The sequence below is a fragment of the Myxine glutinosa genome, chromosome 1 (assembly GCF_964187855.1).
Source record: "Myxine glutinosa chromosome 1, kmMyxGlut1.1, whole genome shotgun sequence".
In the NCBI taxonomy this organism is placed as follows: Eukaryota; Metazoa; Chordata; class Myxini; order Myxiniformes; family Myxinidae; genus Myxine; species Myxine glutinosa.
Genome location: NC_136261.1, coordinates 417,111,239 through 417,133,185, shown reverse-complemented (window position 1 = coordinate 417,133,185; position 21,947 = coordinate 417,111,239). Strand labels below are relative to the sequence as shown.

The 21,947-nt window shown below is 42.5% G+C and overlaps 1 protein-coding gene and 1 long non-coding RNA gene across 6 annotated transcripts in view; both read right to left on the bottom strand.

Moving 5' to 3' along the window:
* Positions 1–447: 447 nt before the first annotated feature.
* The window catches only part of LOC144889623 (uncharacterized), a 39,688-nt gene continuing 18,188 nt past the window's right edge, over positions 448–21,947 (bottom strand). The window contains exons 2-6 of one of the 5 annotated variants that reach the window (XR_013621931.1): positions 10,236–10,376; positions 6,719–6,750; positions 6,193–6,359; positions 5,866–6,033; positions 448–1,731 (exon numbers count right to left, since the gene is read on the bottom strand). This is a non-coding gene — a long non-coding RNA (uncharacterized LOC144889623). The remainder of the gene's footprint in view (positions 1,732–5,865; positions 6,034–6,192; positions 6,360–6,718; positions 6,751–10,235; positions 10,377–21,947) is intronic. The other 4 variants (XR_013621928.1, XR_013621930.1, XR_013621932.1 and 1 more) reach the window with 4 other exon arrangements.
* LOC144888254 (uncharacterized) lies at positions 7,811–10,151 on the bottom strand. Its single transcript, XM_078770586.1, has 2 exons — positions 8,699–10,151; positions 7,811–8,614 (listed from the first exon to the last, which is right to left on the bottom strand). The coding sequence occupies exons 1-2, from the start codon at positions 9,972–9,974 to the stop codon at positions 8,556–8,558; spliced, it is 1,335 nt and encodes a 444-aa protein (XP_078626712.1). The 5' UTR covers positions 9,975–10,151; the 3' UTR covers positions 7,811–8,555.

Sequence of the window (21,947 nt, the reverse complement as noted above, 5' to 3'; positions counted from 1 at the left end):
TGGAATTGCAAGTTCCATGAATTTTTTAGACTTCATTATGTCCTGGTCACATCTAATTGAATGTCAACCTTTTTTGGGGGGAGGGGGTGGGGAAGGGGGAGGGGAGAGGGGTTCGTTCACTCTTCACTTTTTTGGATGTCTGTGTTTGAAGGTATTCCATCCATAAACGATGCATTACTATTGATGTTGACAAAAATGTGGGAGCAACCAGCTGTATGGCCTTCCACATTGGTCCCTGTGTCACCAAGGTGCTTGAAAGCAATCAGTGATGGCATGAAGTGCAGTCATGCCATGATGGTAAATGCTGTGCTTGGCTTTCAACTGATTGGTGAACAACTCTCGGTTTGATCAGGATTACTTCTGGAGATATGGACAACTCCAAACTCTTCACTGACTAATAATTGATCATAATGTGATTTACATTTTCACAATAAAACAGACACTGCATTTGTGCTTTGAGGACCTCTCTTTATTGCAAAACGCATCACAAATTCAAGTTTCATGAAAAACATAGGCAGAAGTCCTCTTCTGATAAACAATTTTACAAGGGTGTTCTCCCCATATCACACAAAGCAATGAAACATGGACTACAGCAAAGATTGAGTAAAAATTGAGGTTCAAACTGCCATGGAAAGATGCCATCTGAGCAAAACCAAAAAGGGACAAGTAAAAAACAACTAAATCAGATGGAAAATAAAATTCCTAAACACTGGTCACAATCAAAAAATTTAAATGGATTTTGGCTGGATACATGGCAACAACAGAGACAAGAATTACAAGCTGGCAACCTAATGAAGACCCTGAAAGAACCACGATGAGATCCAATATCAGATTGAGAGATTAAGTTCTGTTACCATTTGAGTGTTTGGCATAGATTTTTCAACAATTCTCCATTAGGAGAACTAGCGTGACTTGGCGCATTCCGCGCGCCTCACCACATGTCTGTTCAGAGGGATAAGCATCTTTGACCATTTCGGTGTCTTTTGGGTCTTCAGGGCCATTTGGATTTCAGGGTCTTTTGGATCCTCTGGGCCTTTAAGACTCGGCAGTCTAAACGTAATTAAGAGTTCACGGACTGTGTTTTGGGTGTTAATTGTATTTGAAGAAGAAGAATACGTTTTGGTCGAATACAAACACAACCATATACGTTTGCTCCACAACGAAAATAACTATTATTATAATATTACTATTATAATAAAAGAAGATACCCATGCAACAATAATCACATTAAAATTCTATAATTGCTATTGTTAATACATATCTAAACTAAACGTAATTAGTCAAAATGTAATTAAGAGGGTTAATTCAGAAGGTGTTAATTTTATTTGAAGAATAAGACGTTTTGGTCGCATATAAACAAAACGACATAATGACATAACCATATACGTTTGCTCTATTCTAATAAAATACAGAAAACCAAATTGATAAATTTTACATTTTTTTTAAGCTAACTTTTTCTTTAAACTTAGTTTGAGGACGCACATGGGCTTAGAATTTTGGGATTTTTGTTGCCTTCTATCACTAGTTTGCAGTCATTGTTGTGGACATTCTGGTGACAGCCAACTGTATGGCTTTCATCAAGGGGTTTGGGGTAACGGCTGGTTGTCAGGGGTTGCAGATGGTACTCTGAGAAGTTGTACTGACAAGGTAGATGCCCAAAAGCGCTGTACGCTTTCACGATCGCTTTCTCCATACTGGTTCACTGAATACCTTGCCGACTGCTGAGGATCGCTTGCAAGGGTGGCACAAACAACACAGTACGGGTAATGCTTTGTGAATTTAACAAACCTTTATCAGCAAAACCTTTCCCACAGTCAGAGCACTTTTTATGCGAGCACTCCAGCATGGGTTGCACTATGGAAGTTCAAGCTCCGTTTAGATCCTCATAAAATCCTCCTCACAAATAGAACATTTTAGCACATGGGCCGAGCCCTCAAATTCTTACTTTCCCCGGTCTGCATCAGAGAAGTACTTTATTTTAACTTTTTTGATCAGCTGGAAGATTTCTAAGAACACTTAAGAATGTTCCCATTTTTAAAACCTGCACATTTTTTCACAAGTTTGATAATAAGGATGATAAATTACCTTCACAGCATACGATTTTTCTGAAATAATGACGTCATTGTAAGCCTTACTCGACCAATCATTATGGTTGTAAAGAGGCTCCACAAAATTAGCCAATCACAGTAATCGTACAGAGTGTGCATGAACACGTTGTTGGAACATCGCAACATGGCATGCTGCATTGCATGCACAGTGTGCACGAATGTGCAGACAATCTAATTTCTTTTTCGGAGATAAGAAATTACTATCTTCATTTAAGAAATATGTATGTGAGGGAGAGGAGTTACATATTAGATACAAATCCTTTTATCTGAAGAAGATACTTCAGAAGACTTACCCGTTTGATGTTTTTGAGATAATCTCGCACAACGAAAGTGATTTAATTCGTGTTTGAGGAAGATTTGTCCAGACGAGGTGGTAGAGGAGGTTGCTCTCCCATTCTCCTCTGATGTAAGCACGGATGAGACAGATGACTTGGACACAAACCAAGATGAAACCACATCTCATATGAATGCAGGGCATAACTATAGAGTTCTTTACCATGCTGCACAATCACTGAAGAGGAGGATCATTGCAACGAGTGCCAATCCTCAGCTGATATGGACACCCACAGCAGCAGACATCAACATGGATGTTGCTGCAAGTCTTGTGCCTAATGAGTCATTGAACTTCATGGCATGGTCAACAGGAGCGTCTGATGAACTTCCTCAATAAATTGCACGTGTAAACGTTTGTGAAGACAGAAGCAAGAAGATTATTTTAACTTGCCAGGATATAATCAACATTGCATTCAATGGAAGGAGGCTCATGCCAAAGCACTGCGTTGGCTATATCAGTTGGACACATAACTTGATCTGCTCAGCTTATCGGGCTGTTGAATGGCCTGGGGCATTGTACTTCCAATTCCCAGGTCCTTGAACATGATACAGCCATGGCCCAACTTCAGATTCAGCGAGGAGAGTATTTCATACCTCCAAATATCCAGCCAAATATCCATACAATGATTGTATGGGATAACAATGACTTCGGCGATGAAACTATCTGGCAGAGGAACCACCCACAATACCAATGGTATAATAATTCAAAGGCGGGTATTCACTGACGACTCTCGTGATGAAGCAAGATCTGTGCAGAAAAAGAGGAAACAAACCCGACAGCCACCATCAAACAACCTGGAATTCTATCATGAAGGGCAAAGGAAAGGGCCCAGGAAATATGCTGAGAATGTCCAACTGGACTTGGAGAACCATATCCATGTCCAATAAACTGCACGGAAAATCGATGGCGCATACTTTCTCACAAAGACGGCAAACCTGAATGAAAGTGTCTTACCTGGATGGACTGGTTACAGCACATTGTTTAAAAGAGGTGCTTTTCCAACACAAACAAATATTGGCTACTTACCTGTCATAGATGCCAGTCCTCAGTCGAACTCATTTAAACACAGGGTACACGATCCTATGTCACAGCCTTGCCATAGCAGATGGGTTGAGACTCAGTAAGATTATTGTAGTCATGGACAAGGCCATTTATTCAAAGGCTCAAAATATCTGATGGAACTTGTGCCAATCCTCAGCTGATCTGGCCACCCACAGCAGCAGACATCAACATGGATGCTGCTGCCAGTGTTGTGCCTAAGCAGCATCAACATGGATCCTCAGCTGATCTGGCCACCCACAGCAGCAGACATCAACATGGATGCTGCTGCCAGTGTTGTGCCTAATGAGTCATTGAAGATGATGTTGTGCCTAATGAGTATTGGAAAGCGATATTCTGATGCTGGCTTACAGGACATTATCATCGAGTCTGAAGTGATTGCTACTGGGTCTGTCGGGGGAGTAATAAGTGGCCATCATTAGAACAGGAGCATAAGATCTCACAAATTACTTTGTGAAGCACTGCAACGACTCCGATGGCAGTCATACTGGGATACTGTATCAGAAGAGGAGAGAAATGTCGCTTCCCAGCTTGCAATTCACCTGCAGAAGGCATTCCCAGCTGAAGACTTTGACAACCGTGTCAACTCAAAGACATTTCAGGAGCTTGTCGGTGGCTATGATAATTCATTATGGACAACCTGAATATTGAGCCGTCCCACTTCTGGAGCATATATATTCTAATGGTTGATGACTTGCTTCTATTCATCAGGGCTACAAGGCAAGCCAGTTGGAACCTTCACCTGTCGAGCATCCATTCCATTCCACCTTGGTTCTTTTCATATGACAGAATCATTAATGCAAGGTATCTGACATCGTATTGGTTTGAGATGTGCTGCTTGAGACAGAGTCACCCTGACATCTATGCAGAGTTAAGCTGGGAATTTTGTTGCACAAACACAACAGAAGCATAGGTTTGCTCAAATTGGTTGTGACCAAATAATTGAGCAAACTGCAAACCGAGACTCCAAGACAAAAGGAGGAGTGACTGGATTCATGCTCAAGAAGGGTGCAGTGCACAGCTGGACATTATTAAAATATGAAAGAACTGCCATTACGAGAAATAATTGTCAGGAGATGGCGATGGTTGGTCGTGACACTTCATGTCAGGCCCGTGTTGACTTAGACAGAACACGAATAGAGCATGATGAGCAGAACATACAGAACATCATGGATACAATTCAAAATATGGTCAACCCTTTTGATCCTTCACTAGAATGAGACAAGCTGTTTTACATAACATCAGGTCAGCTTGCATCAGACCTGTCGCTGCAGACCTTCATGAGGCTAAGGAAAAAGGTGAAGTTGCCTTCACAACATTCTGCCAGAAGAGACTTCAATCAATTGATATTGGTTTTCATGACACCATGACGAAGATGAAGCTGAACACTTTCAAGGATACAGAGAAGTCCACCATAACAAAAGTGAAGGGTAAAGAAATCGCCTTGATAGCTGACCAGGATCTGTCCGCAACAAGAGAGAAAGGTTGACATCAAAGAGATGCTGGTTCATTAATTGGGTCCATTTCCTGCACCACTGGCAAACGATGATGGCTCTCCTGTGAAAACCAACAAAGACAAACTCATGCACTTCCTGGAGGGATCAGTTGAGGAGATCCCATTTGGCTCAATGTGGGTATGGGATTCGATGGCACTCATCAGAGTCGTCAAACCACAGCCAACATTTGGACAGTTTGCTGATGAAATGTTGAAAGTCCTTGTGAACAAGAGAAAGATGAACAAGTCCAAAGTTGTTCACTTTGTTCCGGACAGATACATGTCTGGCAGCATAAAGAATGCTGAAAGAGAAAGATGAGCAGAGGAAGGGACCCAGATCAGTGAAATATTTTCTCCTGACCAGAGGACTCCAAAACAATGGTCCAAGTTTCGATCTTGTGGTGACAACAAGGAAAATCTGCAATTTTTGTTCAAACAGTGGTGCAAGACTGGGAAGCTGATTGATGACATCACAATTATTGTTGGGCATGGCATTGAGTGTCATTCTATTGGAAACCATGGCAATGATGAGGAAGTTTTGCAAATCCCAAGTCTGTTCTCAACACAAGAAGCCGATACGAGACTTCTACTTCACTCTTTGTACGCTGTAATAACAGTGATCACATCATCATCATGATCAGTCCAGACACCGATGTCTTGGTACTATGTGTGGCATTTTGCAAGGACATAGATGCAGAGGTCTACTTCCACACAGGCAGAGGAAGTAATACACGCACAATTGTTGTCTGTCACATAATTGCCCATTTTAGGAAAGAGGTTTGTTCTGCGTTTAAAGGATTTCATTGTTTTACTGGATGCGTCACAGTGAGTGCTTTGTATGGTAATAGTAAACCAAAATCTGCAAATACCTTGACATCAAGTAAAGACCACTGATCCACATTTGAAAAGCTTGGCATGACGTTTACAGTACCACCATCCTTGTATGAAGACATCGAAGCATACACCTGTGAACTCTATGGGCAGAAGGGCTGTCGTGATGTAAATGAAGCAAGATGCAGAATGTTCAAGACTGGGAGCTGTGGAGAGAAAAGCTCGCCTCGAAACAGAGATTTCATGCACAAGCACATATAGCGAGCAAACTACCAAGCCGCCATTCACAAAATGTGCCTTATCAGCAAATCAGAAATATCATCACCAAAGAACAATGGTTGGGATATTGATGATGGTTTGCTCACCATAGACTGGATGGGTCTTCCCCCAGCACCATCAAGTGTAATGGAACTTGCCCATTGCTCTTGCAAGAAGACACAATGTACTCGAGGGCAGTGGTCGTGTTTGCTCAACAAGCTTCCCTGTAGTGATTTGTGTTCATCTAAAGTCTGTGCAAATCAGGCGTCTGTTCCTGATTTGACACAGATTGAGGGAGAAATTGACACTCTGGAATCAGATGAAGATGCTTAATTACTTCCTTATACTCTGTGCGTTTTTGTAACTTGAGTCCATTAGTCATTGATTTATTTTGATGCTTTGCTACTGAATGCACAAATATGATTGACAGGAATGCATTATGTTATTGTATCAACAAAAATCTCTGTGTATTTGTTCTTTTTTCTTCATTTAACAACAAAGGTTTTGCCACTTTCTATAGAATGGGGTCATTTCCATTTGAAAATGAAAGATTAATGAATACAAAATTTTGTATTTCAGATGAATGTAAGACTGAGAAATTATGCATTTCATTCCAAAGTTAAAACATTATACCTGTGTTTTCTTTTTGCCGAGAACAGTTTATACTGGAGGATAAAATAAAACGAATGTCGTTTAAGAATGTGAACTTTTGTCCTGTAGGGACGGATTTTCATATGAAAAATTACAATGAATATGCATGCCAAGTACAATATCTATCCTTTCCCATTTATTATTGAACCAAATTATATGTACAGTACTTAATGTGCACTATCTTGCCGAGAGTCAGAGGAATTGGAGGAGTTGCATGTTTGTGTAATGATTCAGACTATGATGTCCTCATACAAACTTGTTTACATCAATAATATCATATGCATGTCAAAGAGAATATGTGAAACACACGAGCCGTTTATAAACTGAACATAAATGGTTTGTTTGAGTGGCTTTTGCCATTATTTAGTGCTGTTTCAGATAGGGATGCACAAAGCTTGAGAGAGAATGAGAGAGAGAGGAGCGGGGGGGGAGGGGAGGGGGGGAGGGAGAGCGGATGAAACAAGATTATGAAAAATGTGACTTAAAATGAGTGCATGTGTGTGTCTGCATGGGTGTGCATATGTGTGTGTGTGTGTGTGTGTGTGTGTGTGTGTGTGTCTGCATGGGTGTGCATATGTGTGTGTGTGTGTGTGTGTGTGTGTGTGTGTGTGTGTGTGTGTGTGTGTGTGTTAAATGGAGAGAAAGGGGAAGGAAACAGGAAATATTTACAAGAAAGAAGAGTGAATGAGGAGCATTTGGATATAAAAAAGAATGATATGGGTGTGCACGTGTTATGTGTGTAAAAGTGTATGTGTGTTTATGTGCGTCTGTGTGTCTGTATATCTCAAGAGGACAAAAATAGAGAAAGGTAGTATGGGGATACTATACAAATTTAAATACCCATTAAAGTATATGTGTGATAATTATTTCGGTTTTTTTGAAATATTTGTTTCTTTAATAGTTCATTTTTGTATTCCAAGTTACAAATATAGGGATTTGGGGTGGGATCACGAGTCCCCAAAGTATACCAGTATGTTTCGAGCCTGGCTAGTCTAATTTACGGAGCAGATTTATACTTTTAGTGAATCAATTGATGCATATAAGCAGTTTGTGAAATATTGGGTGCTAGGGATATTTTTACCATAGCAACGGACACCAATTTATTGGAATTATGTATATGAAATAATCCACAAAATAATATCTGATAACATCATATGATTTGCAAAATCATACATTTGCATGATCAGAGGATTGCAATGCTCAAAATCTCGATTTAGAAGCATCTATGCAACCGTTGCTAGGGAAAAGGAAGTCCTCACCAACGGAGTTTAACTTCCTCTTTGTTTTTGGCCGTTGCTCATTAATGTGCAAATTTCGAACATGGGAACATTTCATTAATGGTTCATATACACTTTTTAAGCATATCAAGCACATATGCAGATACTTCTCATCGTAGACCACGGAATTCGAAAACCAAGCAGAATTAGTGGACTCGGCCCATGGTCGATTTGTACGGATGCTCTCGTTGGTCGTTATCTCCACAGACCAGTTTTATTTAGAAGCTGGAAGGAAGTTCTCCCAGAACTCAAAATCTCCACCTCCTTTTTCGGTAAAGGATTCTTTTTCATTAACCAGTTTGTGAAACTTCGTTCTCATAGCTTTGGTCCAAAGGCTCGTTTCAGAATCCTCACTGAACCTCTGACAGCTTCCACCTGTAGATTCTTTGTCATGATATTCCCCGGAATGCTTTATAAGTCCTTCTTTGGGATTTTCTTGATCATCCGGATTCCCTGTTGCTCTGACTATCACTGGTACAATTTCAGATTTCTTCAATTTCCAAATCCTCCTCATCTCATTTTTCATATCCTGGTATTACAGATTACAGCTCTCCTGTATGGATCCTCATATGTAATTTCAAACTGTCTTTTCGAGAGAAACCTTTGTCACATATCGAGCATTTGTAAGGTTGCTCTCCTGTGTGGATCCTCAAATGTAATTTCAATTTGCTGTTTTGACATAAACCTTTATCACATATCGAGCATTTGTAAGGTTGCTCTCCTGTATGGATCCTCAAATGTAATTTCAATTTGCTGTTTCGAGAGAAACCTTTATCACATATCGAGCATTTGTAAGGTCGCTCTCCTGTATGGATCCTCAAATGTAATTTCAATTTGCTGTTTTGAGAGAAACCTTTATCACATATCGAGCATTTGTAAGGTCGCTCTCCTGTATGGATCATCATATGTGATTTCAAATCGCCTTTTCGAGAGAAACCTTTATCACATATCGAGCATTTGTAAGGTCGCTCTCCTGTATGGATCCTCATATGTGATTTCAAATGGCTGTTTTGAGAGAAAGCTTTATCACATATCGAGCATTTGTGAGGATGCTCTCCTGTATGGATCATCATATGTGATTTCAAATCGCCTTTTCGAGAGAAACCTTTATCACATATCGAGCATTTGTAAGGTCGCTCTCCTGTATGGATCCTTATATGTAATTTCAAACTGCTGCTTTCAGAGAAACCTTTATCACATATCGAGCATTTGTAAGGTCGCTCTCCTGTATGGATCTTCATATGTGATTTCAAGCTGAAGTTATGAGAGAAACCTTTGTCACATATCGAGCATTTGTAAGGTCGCTCTCCTGTATGGATCCTCATATGTGATTTCAAATAGCCTTTTCGAGAGAAACCTTTGTCACATATCGAGCATTTGTAAGGTTGCTCTCCTGTGTGGATCCTCATATGTAATTTCAAACTGTCTTTTTGAGGGAAACCTATATCACATATCGAGCATTTGTAAGGTCGCTCTCCTGTGTGGATCCTCATATGTAATTTCAAACTGTCTTTTCGAGGGAAACCTATATCACATATCGAGCATTTGTGAGGACGCTCTCCTGTATGGCTCTTCATATGTGATTTCAAATTGTCTTTTCGAGAAAAACCTTTATCACATATCGAGCATTTGTAAGGTTGCTCTCCTGTATGGATCCTCATATGTAATTTCAAACTGCTTTTTCGAGAGAAACCTTTATCACATATCGAGCATTTGTGAGGATGCTCTCCTGTATGGATCATCATGTGCGATTTCAAATTGCTTTTTGTCAAGAAACCTTTATCACAGACAGAGCACTTGTGTGGATGTTTTCCTGTATGAATCCTCATGTGTATTTTGATGTTATTCGTTGAAGCAAAATCCATTCTGCACACATTACACTTATAACGGATTCCCCTTTCTACAACCTTTTTGTGTTTGTTCAATTTAATATTAATCTTGGTGTTGTGAGGCCCAGACATGCACTTGTATTTTATAGGAATTGAGTCTTGATTTCATGATTTTTTCTTCAAAAAAGGCTTCTTCTTCACTGTCAAGCTGCTCTTGGACCTTATTTGGCCCTTATTACTTCTGGATTGTTCTACAGAAAGAAAGAACACAACAATTTTCTTTTTTTTGGTCAAAATCAAAATGCTAAATATTTAACACTTTTCCAAAAATTTAATATTTTCTCAACACAAAAGATCTCTTCTGCAAAGTTAATTTTTTATGTTTCCACTCACCAGTTGCAAAACAGGCAGCACTTCTGTTTGTCATGTGATTATCATCTGAACCTTTCTTTGCCGAATCACATTTTGAATCTTCTGTGACAGATGAATCATTGTTGTGTTGTCTGCCTTCCACATTTACAGGATAGACATCACCTGTGTACAAATCAGCATCAGTAGTTTGGAGGGAAATGAGACTGAGATCCATCTTGAGAGATCATAGAACATGTTACGTCATGAAATGTATACTTCCATTTAAATATAAACAGAGGGGCAATACCTCTGGGCGCTCAGCTGGTAGAATAAAGCAGTATACTACACTGAATAAAGGTATTTTTTAACCATATCAGGGCATTTTTAACCAATTTGAATGGATGCTAGAGGACAGGGCAGCATGGACAATCATACTAACGTCATCATAAGACTTTAAACAAACAAAATAAAAATTAATCTCCATCCACCTCCCCCCACCCCGCCCCCCAACCCCCATAGACTACCTTTGACCCAATTTTTGTAAATGCTGGGAAAAAACGTTGGTACATCATGGGTGATGGACAGAATGTTGTGGTCAAGTTTTATTGGAATTGGATGTGTAGTTTCTGAGAAGAAAGCAAATACCTATTTTGGAGGGCAGACCCTGCCCCCTGCACAACCCCAAAGGGGCAGATTTTTTTTAATGCCATGAACAAACTTTGGTACAGCATGGGTGGTGAAGGTTGTGGTCAAGTGTCATCAAAATTGTGTGTGTAGTTTCAGAGAATAAAGCATATATCTATTTTGAGGGGTCCAACCTGGACACACTTGCCCCCCCTCCCCCCTCCCATTGAGCCCCTTAGACTTCGATTTTCTACGTGCGATGAACAAACATTGGTACATCAAAGGTGATGACGGTTGTGGTCGAGTGTCATCAAAATAGTGTGTGTAGAGTCAAAAGCTAATTCCTATTTTTGGGGCGTTATACGTGGACCCACTTTGACTCCCGGAAGACCCAATTTTTTTATGCCGTTTAAAACTTTAGTGACAACGCAGCAAATATAATTTGTGCCAAGTTTCATCACAATTCAATCAGCGGTTGAGGAGAAAAAGTTGTAAGTGTTTACGGAAAAATGGACGGATGGACGGACTGATGACGCACCATCACATAAGCTCCCCGGAAAATCGTTCCAGGTGAACTAATCATGAAGGTACTTACTTACTTACTGCGTCGAGCTAGCTCGGCATTCCATGACACATTTCTTCCATTCATCTCTGTCACTCATGGCATTAGGTAGTTCGTTAACCAGACACCCAGTATCATTTGTAAGCTGATCTATATATGTTTTCGCAAGTCTCCCTGGTGCCTGTTTGCCATGAGTTGGTAACCAAAGTAAAACATCACTTGCGAGCTCATCTTTGTTTCTCCAGCAGTGCCCAGCAAATCTTAATCTACGTTGACGTATGGTTACACTGATTGGTGGGATTTTTGCATACAATTCATATTTTGTGGGGTGCTCTTTCCATGAGATGTTAAGGGCTACTCTGAGCATGCGAGTGTATGCACCATCCAGGGCCTTTTCTAGTGACGATGTCAAGGTCCATGTAATTGCCCCATATACAAGAACTGATTCAACAGCTGCTCTAAAGAAGTTTCGTTTCAGCTCTATTGAAAGCGCAGATTTCCAAATCTTGCCTAGACTGTTTAAAGCTCCCCAAGCCTTTCCAAGTCTGATGTCGACATCTCTTTTTGTGGAGACGATGTTGCTTCCAGGTATGTGAATTCGTCAACCTTTTTGATGTTTTCACCATTGAGTGATTTTATGTCTACAACCTGATCTTGCTTAAGACTGATGTACTCTGTCTTCGAGGCATTTATGTAGAGACCAATTTGGCTGGCTACTTATTCAATCTTGTGTAGTAGTGTCGCTGCATCATTGTTATAGTCTGCTAGAACCGCAAGATCATCATTAAGTTAAATATTGTTAAAAATAAAAATTCCGGATGTTAAGCGCTATTGAAGTATGCTAACCTGAAGGTTAGTGGAAATAACAAGGCGGCGATTTGTGTTCAACAGTGTTTAAGTATTTGATTCAATTTCCATGAAATAAAGATTGAAAAATTATTTAAAACATTTTCTGGAATTTCTTGGACTCTCCCCGACCTCTGAACGAGCTTCGCGGGCTAACGGGATGTTAAGTAACGACTGACACCGATTGAGACCGCCAAACCTGGCACGACAATTTATCTCGGCAGGTGATCCTTCCATGCCATGAACAGGTAGGCAGCTTCTCCTCGGGTGCCCAACACGTTCAAACAGCAGCGATTGCTCTAGAGTTCCAGCTTTTAACCCGCTTCCGCACTAAATATTCTATCCTATGTAATTCCCCCTATGTGGGAAAGTTCTGCGGCACATCTGGAACCTGCCAATGAATTTAAATGTTCACACTCACATTCGGCGGATTCCCGACGGGAACCCGAACGTGTTCTCCACATCCACTGCTCGAGCTGCGGAACCCCCACAGACGTCACGCACATATGCACAGCCCCATAACCTTCACCACAAGCACACCACTTCACCACAACGTGGTACATCCCCAAATCGCCTCATGGCCCAGCGTACACAACTTACACACACCAGCCGTCTCATGCACACCATTTATTCACACGATCCACTCCACAGTCAATCTCACTCCATTCACACACATGGGTCTCTCCATGACAGTTCACACACAACTTTAGACATGAGCCTTTCCAAGGAGATCCCGCAGCTGAATTTGCCAATTGTGCCGGATGCAGCATTTGTGCCACGCACACTCAGCCACACACCATTTCTTGGGAATTTTTTTTTCAATCATCTGCATCCGGGCGTTTTGCCCAACAAAGACCGTTAACACACAGTGACATGGAGTGCCTTGAGATGTACTCTCCCTTGGACCGGTACCGATTACAAACCTGTTCTTTTTAATCCCCTGCGCACAGGATGAGAACATATTTACATTTAAAATATTTCCCGCTCGGTAACCTCACCCCTCCCCTCAGTCAAGCTAACGGTTACCCCCGTCTGAATCGATGCATGACCCGAACCCTCGCTCGTTCATGCACTCCACTCTGTACGCTCACGGCACACACTCCATTACACTCAGGCTCGGCACTCCAAGGAACCCCGGCTTCTTTATTCCACCCAAGCTCGGCACACACCCTTTCACACCTAGAATTTGCTCCAGTTCACACAGCTTCACCTCGTCGTGGTTCGCTTTGATCGCTCATATCCTGTCCACCTGCACCTGCCATGTGTTATCCCGATCTTTACACATTGTTTCTACATATTCCATGATCTCCTCCTCAACATTCTTTGCCGTCTCGCTTGTCTTCTTGTGCTTGAGATTACTTTGGTGTCTTCCATTATTTATTTCATTTTCCGTTCTTTCGTCTCCAATCCTTCGTCCCATTTATTTTATCTTCTGTGTCCGGCCATTATGTCCCATTTTAAATTATTTTCTTACTTGCCAACATTTCTCTTTATACATCCTTCCGGCTGTTCAAGTCCAAATACAGAATCTAAGGGCATTTCTCGAGCTGCCCTTAGATCCTGTATTACTTCTGATTTGCTTCTTCAGTCTTTTTGCTCATCCACAGGTCATTGTACTCCATGTTTAAGTCCATTAACCTCTTCTTTTATCCCAATTATCTACATCATTCTAGCCTCACCTGCTCCCATCTCGTTCCGGACACCATACGCATGCTCACTCACCTCTCTCAGTACAGCCTCGAGTGTTGCGGCTACCTCATTGCCCATAGCCTTCATATCAACCATTACCTCTACCTTCCCTGCATGCATGTCATGCCTAATGCCAGCCACCTTGTCCCTCCTGCATTTTAATCATCACCTGTGCCATTAGTTGACCAATCAACAACATAATCTAGTCAAAGGGGAACGGTGTCTCACTATTCTGTGTTATTGGTGCTGCCTTTTCCAGGGGCTGGTGGGGAAGTGGAGGGGTGGGGGTGGGGGGAGTTTGGAGGGGGGGAGTGGGGAGGTGGGCGGTGGGTGGGTTGGGGAGGTGGGAGGGAGGGTTTGAGAGGGGGGGAGGCTTGGGTCCTCAATCGCTATCAGCACCTCTCCTGCTTCCACTCCTGGTCCTTCTCCCACAATGTTACATTCATATACAGCTTCCTGGGCCAAGAGCTCCTCCATATGGATCTCAAGTAAGGCCACCAGGACCTGCCCACCTAAACTTGACTTTTTTTTGTATATAAGATCGAGGCTTGTGTAAGAGCGAACATTAAATGCAAAACATATCAAATAAAACAGAATTAAGGGAGCGGGAGACAATATGGGGAGAGAGAGCGAATCAAACAAGCAAAACAACAGTAGAGAACAGGGACATCCAGAGATCTGTGGAAGCGATAGGGCTGGGGGTGGGGAGGGAAGGTATGGTACAACGCACAAAACAAATTGACACTACTCGGCATTTCAGGAATGAAGTCGGAGATTGAAAGAGGTGGATTTGGGGTGTATTAACGGGGGTAGAAAAGATCAAAGTTTTGGATGGGGGAAGATAAGAGATGGTGGTGAACAGCAGTTTTAAAGACCTGGAGGGAGGATTGGGTTTGGAGAGAGTGTGGGAGTTTGTTCCAGACGCGAGAGAAAAGAGGAATGAAAGAGTGAAGATCAGCAGAGAGTCTTGATTTTGGCAGATTTACCAGAAGAGGAATACAGGCAGACCTTGTGCGTCCTGAAGGAATATTTGGGGGACAGAGCACATACAGTGCTGGGGGACCTAGGCCAGATAGGAGACGGTAGAAGACAGAAAGACCACCAACAGAAAGACCACCAGTCTGCGGTGAGCGAGTGAAAGGCCATCAGAATCAGCTTCATCGCGGGAGATTCCAATGATTCTGAAAGCTCTGGTTTCGTCAGCGTGAAACCGAGCTAGGTGTTAGGAAAGGAGCACCAACCCAGAAGGGAGAGCAGTACTCCATCAAGCTGTGGATGAAAGCTTTGTATGTGGTGAGGAGATCAAAGGTGCCAAGGAAGGACGTCACACGATGGAGGATGCCCAGTCGGTGACAGTCTTTGGAGGCCATCTTAGAAAAGTGGTTTTCCCAGGAAAGATCATGGCACATTGTGAGACCCAAAAGCTTGAGTGACAGATCTTCTTCGAGAGGATTGTTGAGAAAGTAAATGGGAGGGTTTTCCAGATGGTCTTTTTGGAGAGACTTTGTGAGAGTGAGAGATTTGTCAGAATTAAAAGACATGTTCCACTTGTTTGACCAGTTTGTGATTTTGTCCAAGTCCGTAAAGAGTGAAGAGGATGCCACCTGCCGATCTCATGGTTGATATATGTTGCGGCAGAGAGTGGAGTCATCAGCAAAGAGATAAAGACTGGGCCAGATTTATGAATGGGCAAGCTGGGCAGTTGCCCAGGGGCCTCCACAACCAGGGGGCCTCCACATATGGACGATCAGAAGAAGCTGCACTCTCACTGTCTGAAAATTTCGAGTTCAGAATTTTCTTCCAGTAATTGATCAGTTTCTGAGTTCATTGGAGCAACGATTGGAAGCCTATGAAAACACCTGTTCTCTTTTCGGTTTCTTGCATAAACTGGAATCACTGGACTGCGATGAAATTGAAGCAGCTGCAGCAAAATTGATTGCTGAGTACAAGGATGATCTTGATCAAACACTTGGTGTTGAACTTGTGCAGTTTTCAGCCTTCTTCACTCATTTACTGGAATACGAAGATGATAAGATCGAGTGAGAACATTTCCTTTACAAACTGTTGATGGACAAGAAAGTTGTGGATACATTTGCAAATGTCGAGATAATGCTACGGATGTACAATCACGTGAAAAAGCAAGTACACCCCATGTAAAGTTTTGAGTTTTTCAACATATTTCAACATACAGCTATTTGATCTTCATTTCAACAATATTGACAGATTAAGGTGATGTAATATAACAAATATCATGAAACATTTACATTTTGTATTCCATTGTATAATTTAAATAAACATAAATGCAAATTTCGCATGTGGAAAAAGTAAGTACACCCTTCGCTCTAATAGGTGGTATTGCCCCCTTTGGCAGAAACAACCTCAAGTAGGCGTTTCTTATAACTGTCGACCAGTCTCTGACATCGACTGGGAGAAATTTTTGCCCACTCCTCCATGAAGAATTATTTCAGCTGTGCGATGTTTGAGGGGTTTCTTGCATGCACAACAACAACAACAACATGCATTTTAAGGCCATTTTCTCTGCTAGAGCGGGGGTTAGCCTTGCGGTCTCCATGACAATCTTCTCCATTTTGCCCTATTTTCTGCATCTCTCCTTGTTAACCCCCTTGCCCGCATTTCTTCTTCCACCATCTTTAGCCAAGCCTTTCTCAGTCTTCCCCGTCCTCTACTTCCTTCTACATTAACTTCCATCACTCTTCTCAACCAGTCACTTTCATCCTTCCTCAACACATGACCAAACCATCTCAACCTGTTCCTCTTCACAGCATCAATCACAGGCAATATTCCCATCATCTTTCGCAATTCAGCAATTTCAATATTCCCATCATCTTTCGCAATTCAATTTCGCTTTCGCTTGCATGCACAGCTCGTTTAAAATCCCCCCACAACATCTCGATGGGATTTAGATCCGGGCTTTGACTTGGCCATTCCAGAACCCTCCATTTCTTTCTTTTCAGCCATTCCTTGGTGGATTTACTGGTATGTTTAGGGTCATTGTCATGTTGCAAGGTCCACCTTCGGTTAAGCTTCAACTTTCTGACAGATGGCCTTACATTATCCTCAAGCACCCTCTGGTACAATTAAGAATTCATAGTGGATTCTATGATGGTGAGCTGCCCAGGCCCTGATGCAGCAAAGCTGCCCCAAACCATAATATTTCCACCACCATGCTTTACAGTTGGTATCAGGTTCTTGAGTCAAATCCTGTCTTTGGTTTTCACCAAACATGTCTTCTGGTACTGTGGCGAAATAGCTCTACCTTTGACTCATCTGTCCAGAGCACATTGTTCCAGAAGTGCTGGTCTTTGCCTCGGCGTTCATTGGCAAACTTAAGTCTTGCCCTGATGTTCTTTCTGGACAGCAAAGGTTTCCTCCAAGCACACCTCCCATGTAGATCAAATTTGTGCAGCCTCTTTCTAAAGGTAGACTCGTGCACTTTGACATCAACAGTGGCAAGAGCTACCTGTAGGTCCCGTGATGACATTCTGTGGTTCTTCGAGACTTCTTTCAGCATCTTGCGGTCTGCTCTTGGGCTGAACTTGCTGGGGCGGCCTGGCCTGAACAAGTTGGCAGTTGTTTGGAATCTTCTCCACTTGTAGATGATCTTCCGGACAGTCGAATGATTGATTTCAAATTGTTTGGAGATCTTTTTAAATCCCTTCCCAGACTCCTAGGCATCTATAACCTTCTTTCTGAAGGCCACAGAGAGCTCTTTTGATCTCGGCATGGTGATGCCGCACACTTCAACAACAAAGAGCAAACCAAACTAAATATCTGCGGTTTACATAGGACAGGTTCCTGCAAGAACTTTTCCAACGATGTTCTAATCATTTGCACCTGACCTGGTGCACCTGATTCTAATTTTAGGTATTTGAAGTAGTGATAAATGTAGGGGTGTACATACATTTTCCACATGCGAAATTTGCATTCATGTTTATTTAAATTATACAATGGACGACAAAATGTAAATGTTTCATGATATTTGTTATATTATATCACCTTTATCGATCAATATTGTTGAAATGAAGATCAAATAGCTGTATGTTGAAATGTGTTGAAAAAGTCAAAACTTTACATGGGGTGTACTTACTTTTTCACGTGACTGTAGATGCGTTAGGAGTGCTTGAATAAGTTCAAGAGGAGGAAGAAGAGGGTAGTAATAGGGCAGTTCACCCACATGCATTGTGAATCTTCGAGGATTGATGCAATCCTCTGAAGAAATATGGCAATATTAAATTTGTCCTGCGCTAGACTCTCAAAGGAATCATTTTGATCGCTGTTGAATCTGATGCAAGATCACGTGGATCAACCTACGATGAGAAGCAATGTGCTGAATCGCCTTTAACAATTCTCTGTGACCATGCGATTCTATGCAATTGCATCATTCAAATTGGATGTTCGAGACATGTGCGGTGTGTCACAGGCTAATCAGATGTTTCAACACGTACAACTAATTGGCTGTTTATCTCCCTTCACAAATTGCGATCTGGACGGGCGGATTATGTGTGCACGTGCAACAATATTTACCTCTGCCACCGAAGGTGAATGGAGGTTATGTTTTCACTCCTGTGCCTTTGTCTGTCTGTTTGTCTGTCTGTGAACAAGATATCTCAAAAACTTATTGACGGATTTGGACTATATTTGGCAGAGGTAGTTTATGTGACAAGTACGAAATAATAAGATTTTGGTGAAGATCCGGATTCGGATCCGGCTAGTAGATTTTAAAATTGATTCTTTACCATTGGGAGAAGCGACCAAAAACGATACATAGCACGATGTCTCAAAAAGATAAGAACGGATTTGGACGAAACTTGGTGGACAGGTGTGTGCAACAAGGACTAATTGATTCGATTTTGGTGAAGATCTAAATGTGGATTCGGATACGATAATCATTTAATTCTAAAGTGGTGGTGGTGGTGGTGGTTCGGTGTACAGCCACCCTGCTGCTGGTTGCATCATTTTCAGTGGGTGCGTCTGCCGCTGATGCAATGCCTCTCTATAACCAGTTATCTGGTACTCATTTTGCCGACCTCGGAAGGATGACAGGCTGAGTCAACCCCACCTGACGTTAATTCAAGGGGATTCAAACTCAGGACATTAGGATCCCAAGCCTTCCGCCCTAACCATTTGGCCAACACCAGGTGATGGTGTGTGCATGTGTGTTTGTTCAGGGGAGCTTATACAATGAAGTTCTGAATGTCCTGAACCAAGTTCATGGGAGCTTATGCAATGGCGCGTCGTCCACCCGTCAGGCAGTCAGGCAGTCCTGAAACACATGAAACTTCTTCTCCGAAACCATTAATGGGATTGCGAGCAAATTTGGCCCAAATGATATTTGTTGTATTGTGACTAAAGTTTGTTCACCGCATTAAAAATAAATCAATGTCTAAGGTCTTCCAGGGGTCAAAGTGGATCCAGGTTTGATCCCCAAAATAGTAATTTGCTCTTTCCTCTGAAGCTACAGACACTATTTCAATGAAGCTTGACCACAACCTTCATCACACCCATGACGTACCGAAGTTTATTTACGGCACGATGAAAATCGAAGTCAAAGGGGGTCTATGTGTGGTCAAAGTGGGTCCAGGATAGTGTGTGTAGTTTCACAGGAAAAAGCAAATTCCTATTTTGGGGGGTTAAACCTGGATCCACTTTGACCCCGGGTAAACCCCCTTAGATCCGGATTTTTTTAATGCCGTGAACAAATATTAGTCACAACACAACAAATATCAGTTGTGCCAAATTTGGTCGCATTCCCACAGTGGTTTCGGAAAAGAAGTTTTAAGTGTTTACGGACTGACGGACTGATGGACTGACAATGCGCCATCGCATAAGCTCCACTAAACTTCGTTCCAGGTGAGTTAAAAATACCGGCCCATGAGGGGATCTACGGAGTGCGGGGGGTTGCCCCCAAAATAGGTACTTGCTTTCTTGGAAGAAACTGCACATGCAATTTCGATGAAACTTGACCACAACGTTCCGATCACCTGTGATGTACCAACATTTGTTGCTAGCATTAAAAAAAAAAAAATCGGGGTCTAAAAATCTAATCCATCACTCTGGTCAGCTGAGCGCACTCCCACCTGTCGATTACGTCATCACAGCAACATACACGAACGCGCCCCCTATCTGCAAGCCCTGGCAAAATCACCCGAGTCCATCCGCACCATACAAAGCAATATGAAGCTTACTCTGTTCAATACCCGGTCCCTCAACAATAAAAGCCACATCTTGAACGACTTAATTCTGGACAATAAACTGGACTTTCTCTGTCTGACTGAAACCTGGCAACAACCTCTGGACTACCTCTCACTCAACCTCACTACACCCAATGGTTACTCATACATCAATAAACCACGCTCGGAGGGCGTAGGTGGTGGAATTGCTGTAATACACCGACAGGACATCAAGACCAGCCTCATCTCCATCTCATCTGCTCCATCATTTGAACACCTGGCTTTTAAACATTCTGGTTACACACAGTCAGTCATGGCAGTTGTCTTCCACCCTCCCAAACCACACCCATCATTCCAGTCTGACTTCTCTTACTTTCTGACCCAGCTCTGTTCCTTCTCCACCTCAACCCTCCTCCTCGGTGATTTCAATATTCACATGGACTCCACTGACTCCACAATAACCGCTGACTTCATTGATATTCTTAATTGCTTTAACCTCACTCAACATGTCAACTTTCCCACCCATAACCGTGGTCACATTCTGGACCTTGTCTGTTCTATTGGACTAAATCTACACCATCTCTCTGGCTCTGACCTCACCCTCTCCGATCACTTAGCCATCACGATGACCATCAACATTCCCACCCCAGCACCAAGGCATAAACGCATAATCAACTTCCGTAAGCTAAACTCTCTTTCTCCTACCTCATTCTCATCTTCCCTCTCCGAAAAGATGTCCACCTCTCCCTTCGTTGATTTGCACAGCCCCTCTGACCTCACTGACTACTACAACCACACTCTCTCCTCCTGCCTCGACCAGCTTGCACCTATAAAAACCAAAACAGTTTCCTTCACCCATTCTGCTCCCTGGTTTACCCCTGAACTCCACCTGATGAAAACCCGTGCCCGCCAACTTGAAAGACTCCGTAATAAAACAGGTCTCACAATCCACTCCCAAGCCTACAAAGACCACCTGCAGCACAACAAAGATGCCCTCTCCCGCACGCGCTCCACCTACTACTCTCAAATAATCCACTCTGGCTCCGGAAACCAAAAGCACTCTTCTCCACAATAAACAAACTCCTCTGCCCCCTGGAGACCACCACCCAGTCATTCACAGTCGACAATTGCATTTCTTTCCTTTCATTCTTCCAAAGCAAGATAGACAACACCGACAGCAGCTTAACCACCACCTCACCTGCTCCCCCTCAAACTATCTGCCCCCCCTTATCCTGCCAACCCCTATCTCAGTTTTCCCCAGTCTCCCCTACTCGCCTCTCTGAACTCCTCATAGGAATGAAAACTGCCACCTGAACTCTGGACCCCATCCTCTCCAGCTTTGTTAAGGCTTGTCTTCCTGTTCTCTCTCCACTTATCACTGCAATGATAAACTCCTCCCTGTCTACTGGCATCGTCACACCATCCCTCAAAATCGCTGCTGTCACCCCCATTCTGAAAAAACCTGGACTCAACCCTGACACCCCAAATAACTTCAGACCCATCTCCAACCTACCCTTCTGTCAAAAGTATTGGAACGTGCTGTAGCCACTCAACTCAAACATCACCTCTCTGCCAATAACCTGTATGAAACATTCCAATCCGGATTCCGCTCCAACCACAGTACGGAAACTGCACTCCTCAAAATCATCAACGACCTTCTCCTCTCCTCTGACGCCGGCAACCTCAACATTCTCATCCTTCTCGACCTCAGCGCCGCCTTTGACACCATCAATCACATCATCCTCCTTTCCCGACTTGAAACCACCTTTAACATCACTGGCACTGCCCTTTCTTGAATCAAATCATACCTCTCCGACAGGCACCAGTTCATCTCCATCAATA

Excerpts from the sequence above, each read along its gene's own strand:
- LOC144888254 (XM_078770586.1), bottom strand. The coding sequence starts at position 9,974 with ATGTCTGGGCCTCACAACACCAAGATTAATATTAAATTGAACAAACAC. Across the intron at positions 8,615-8,698 it reads ATGCTCGATATGTGATAAAG|GTTTCTCTCGAAAAGACAGT; the intron begins GTTTATGTCAAA and ends TATGTGACAAAG.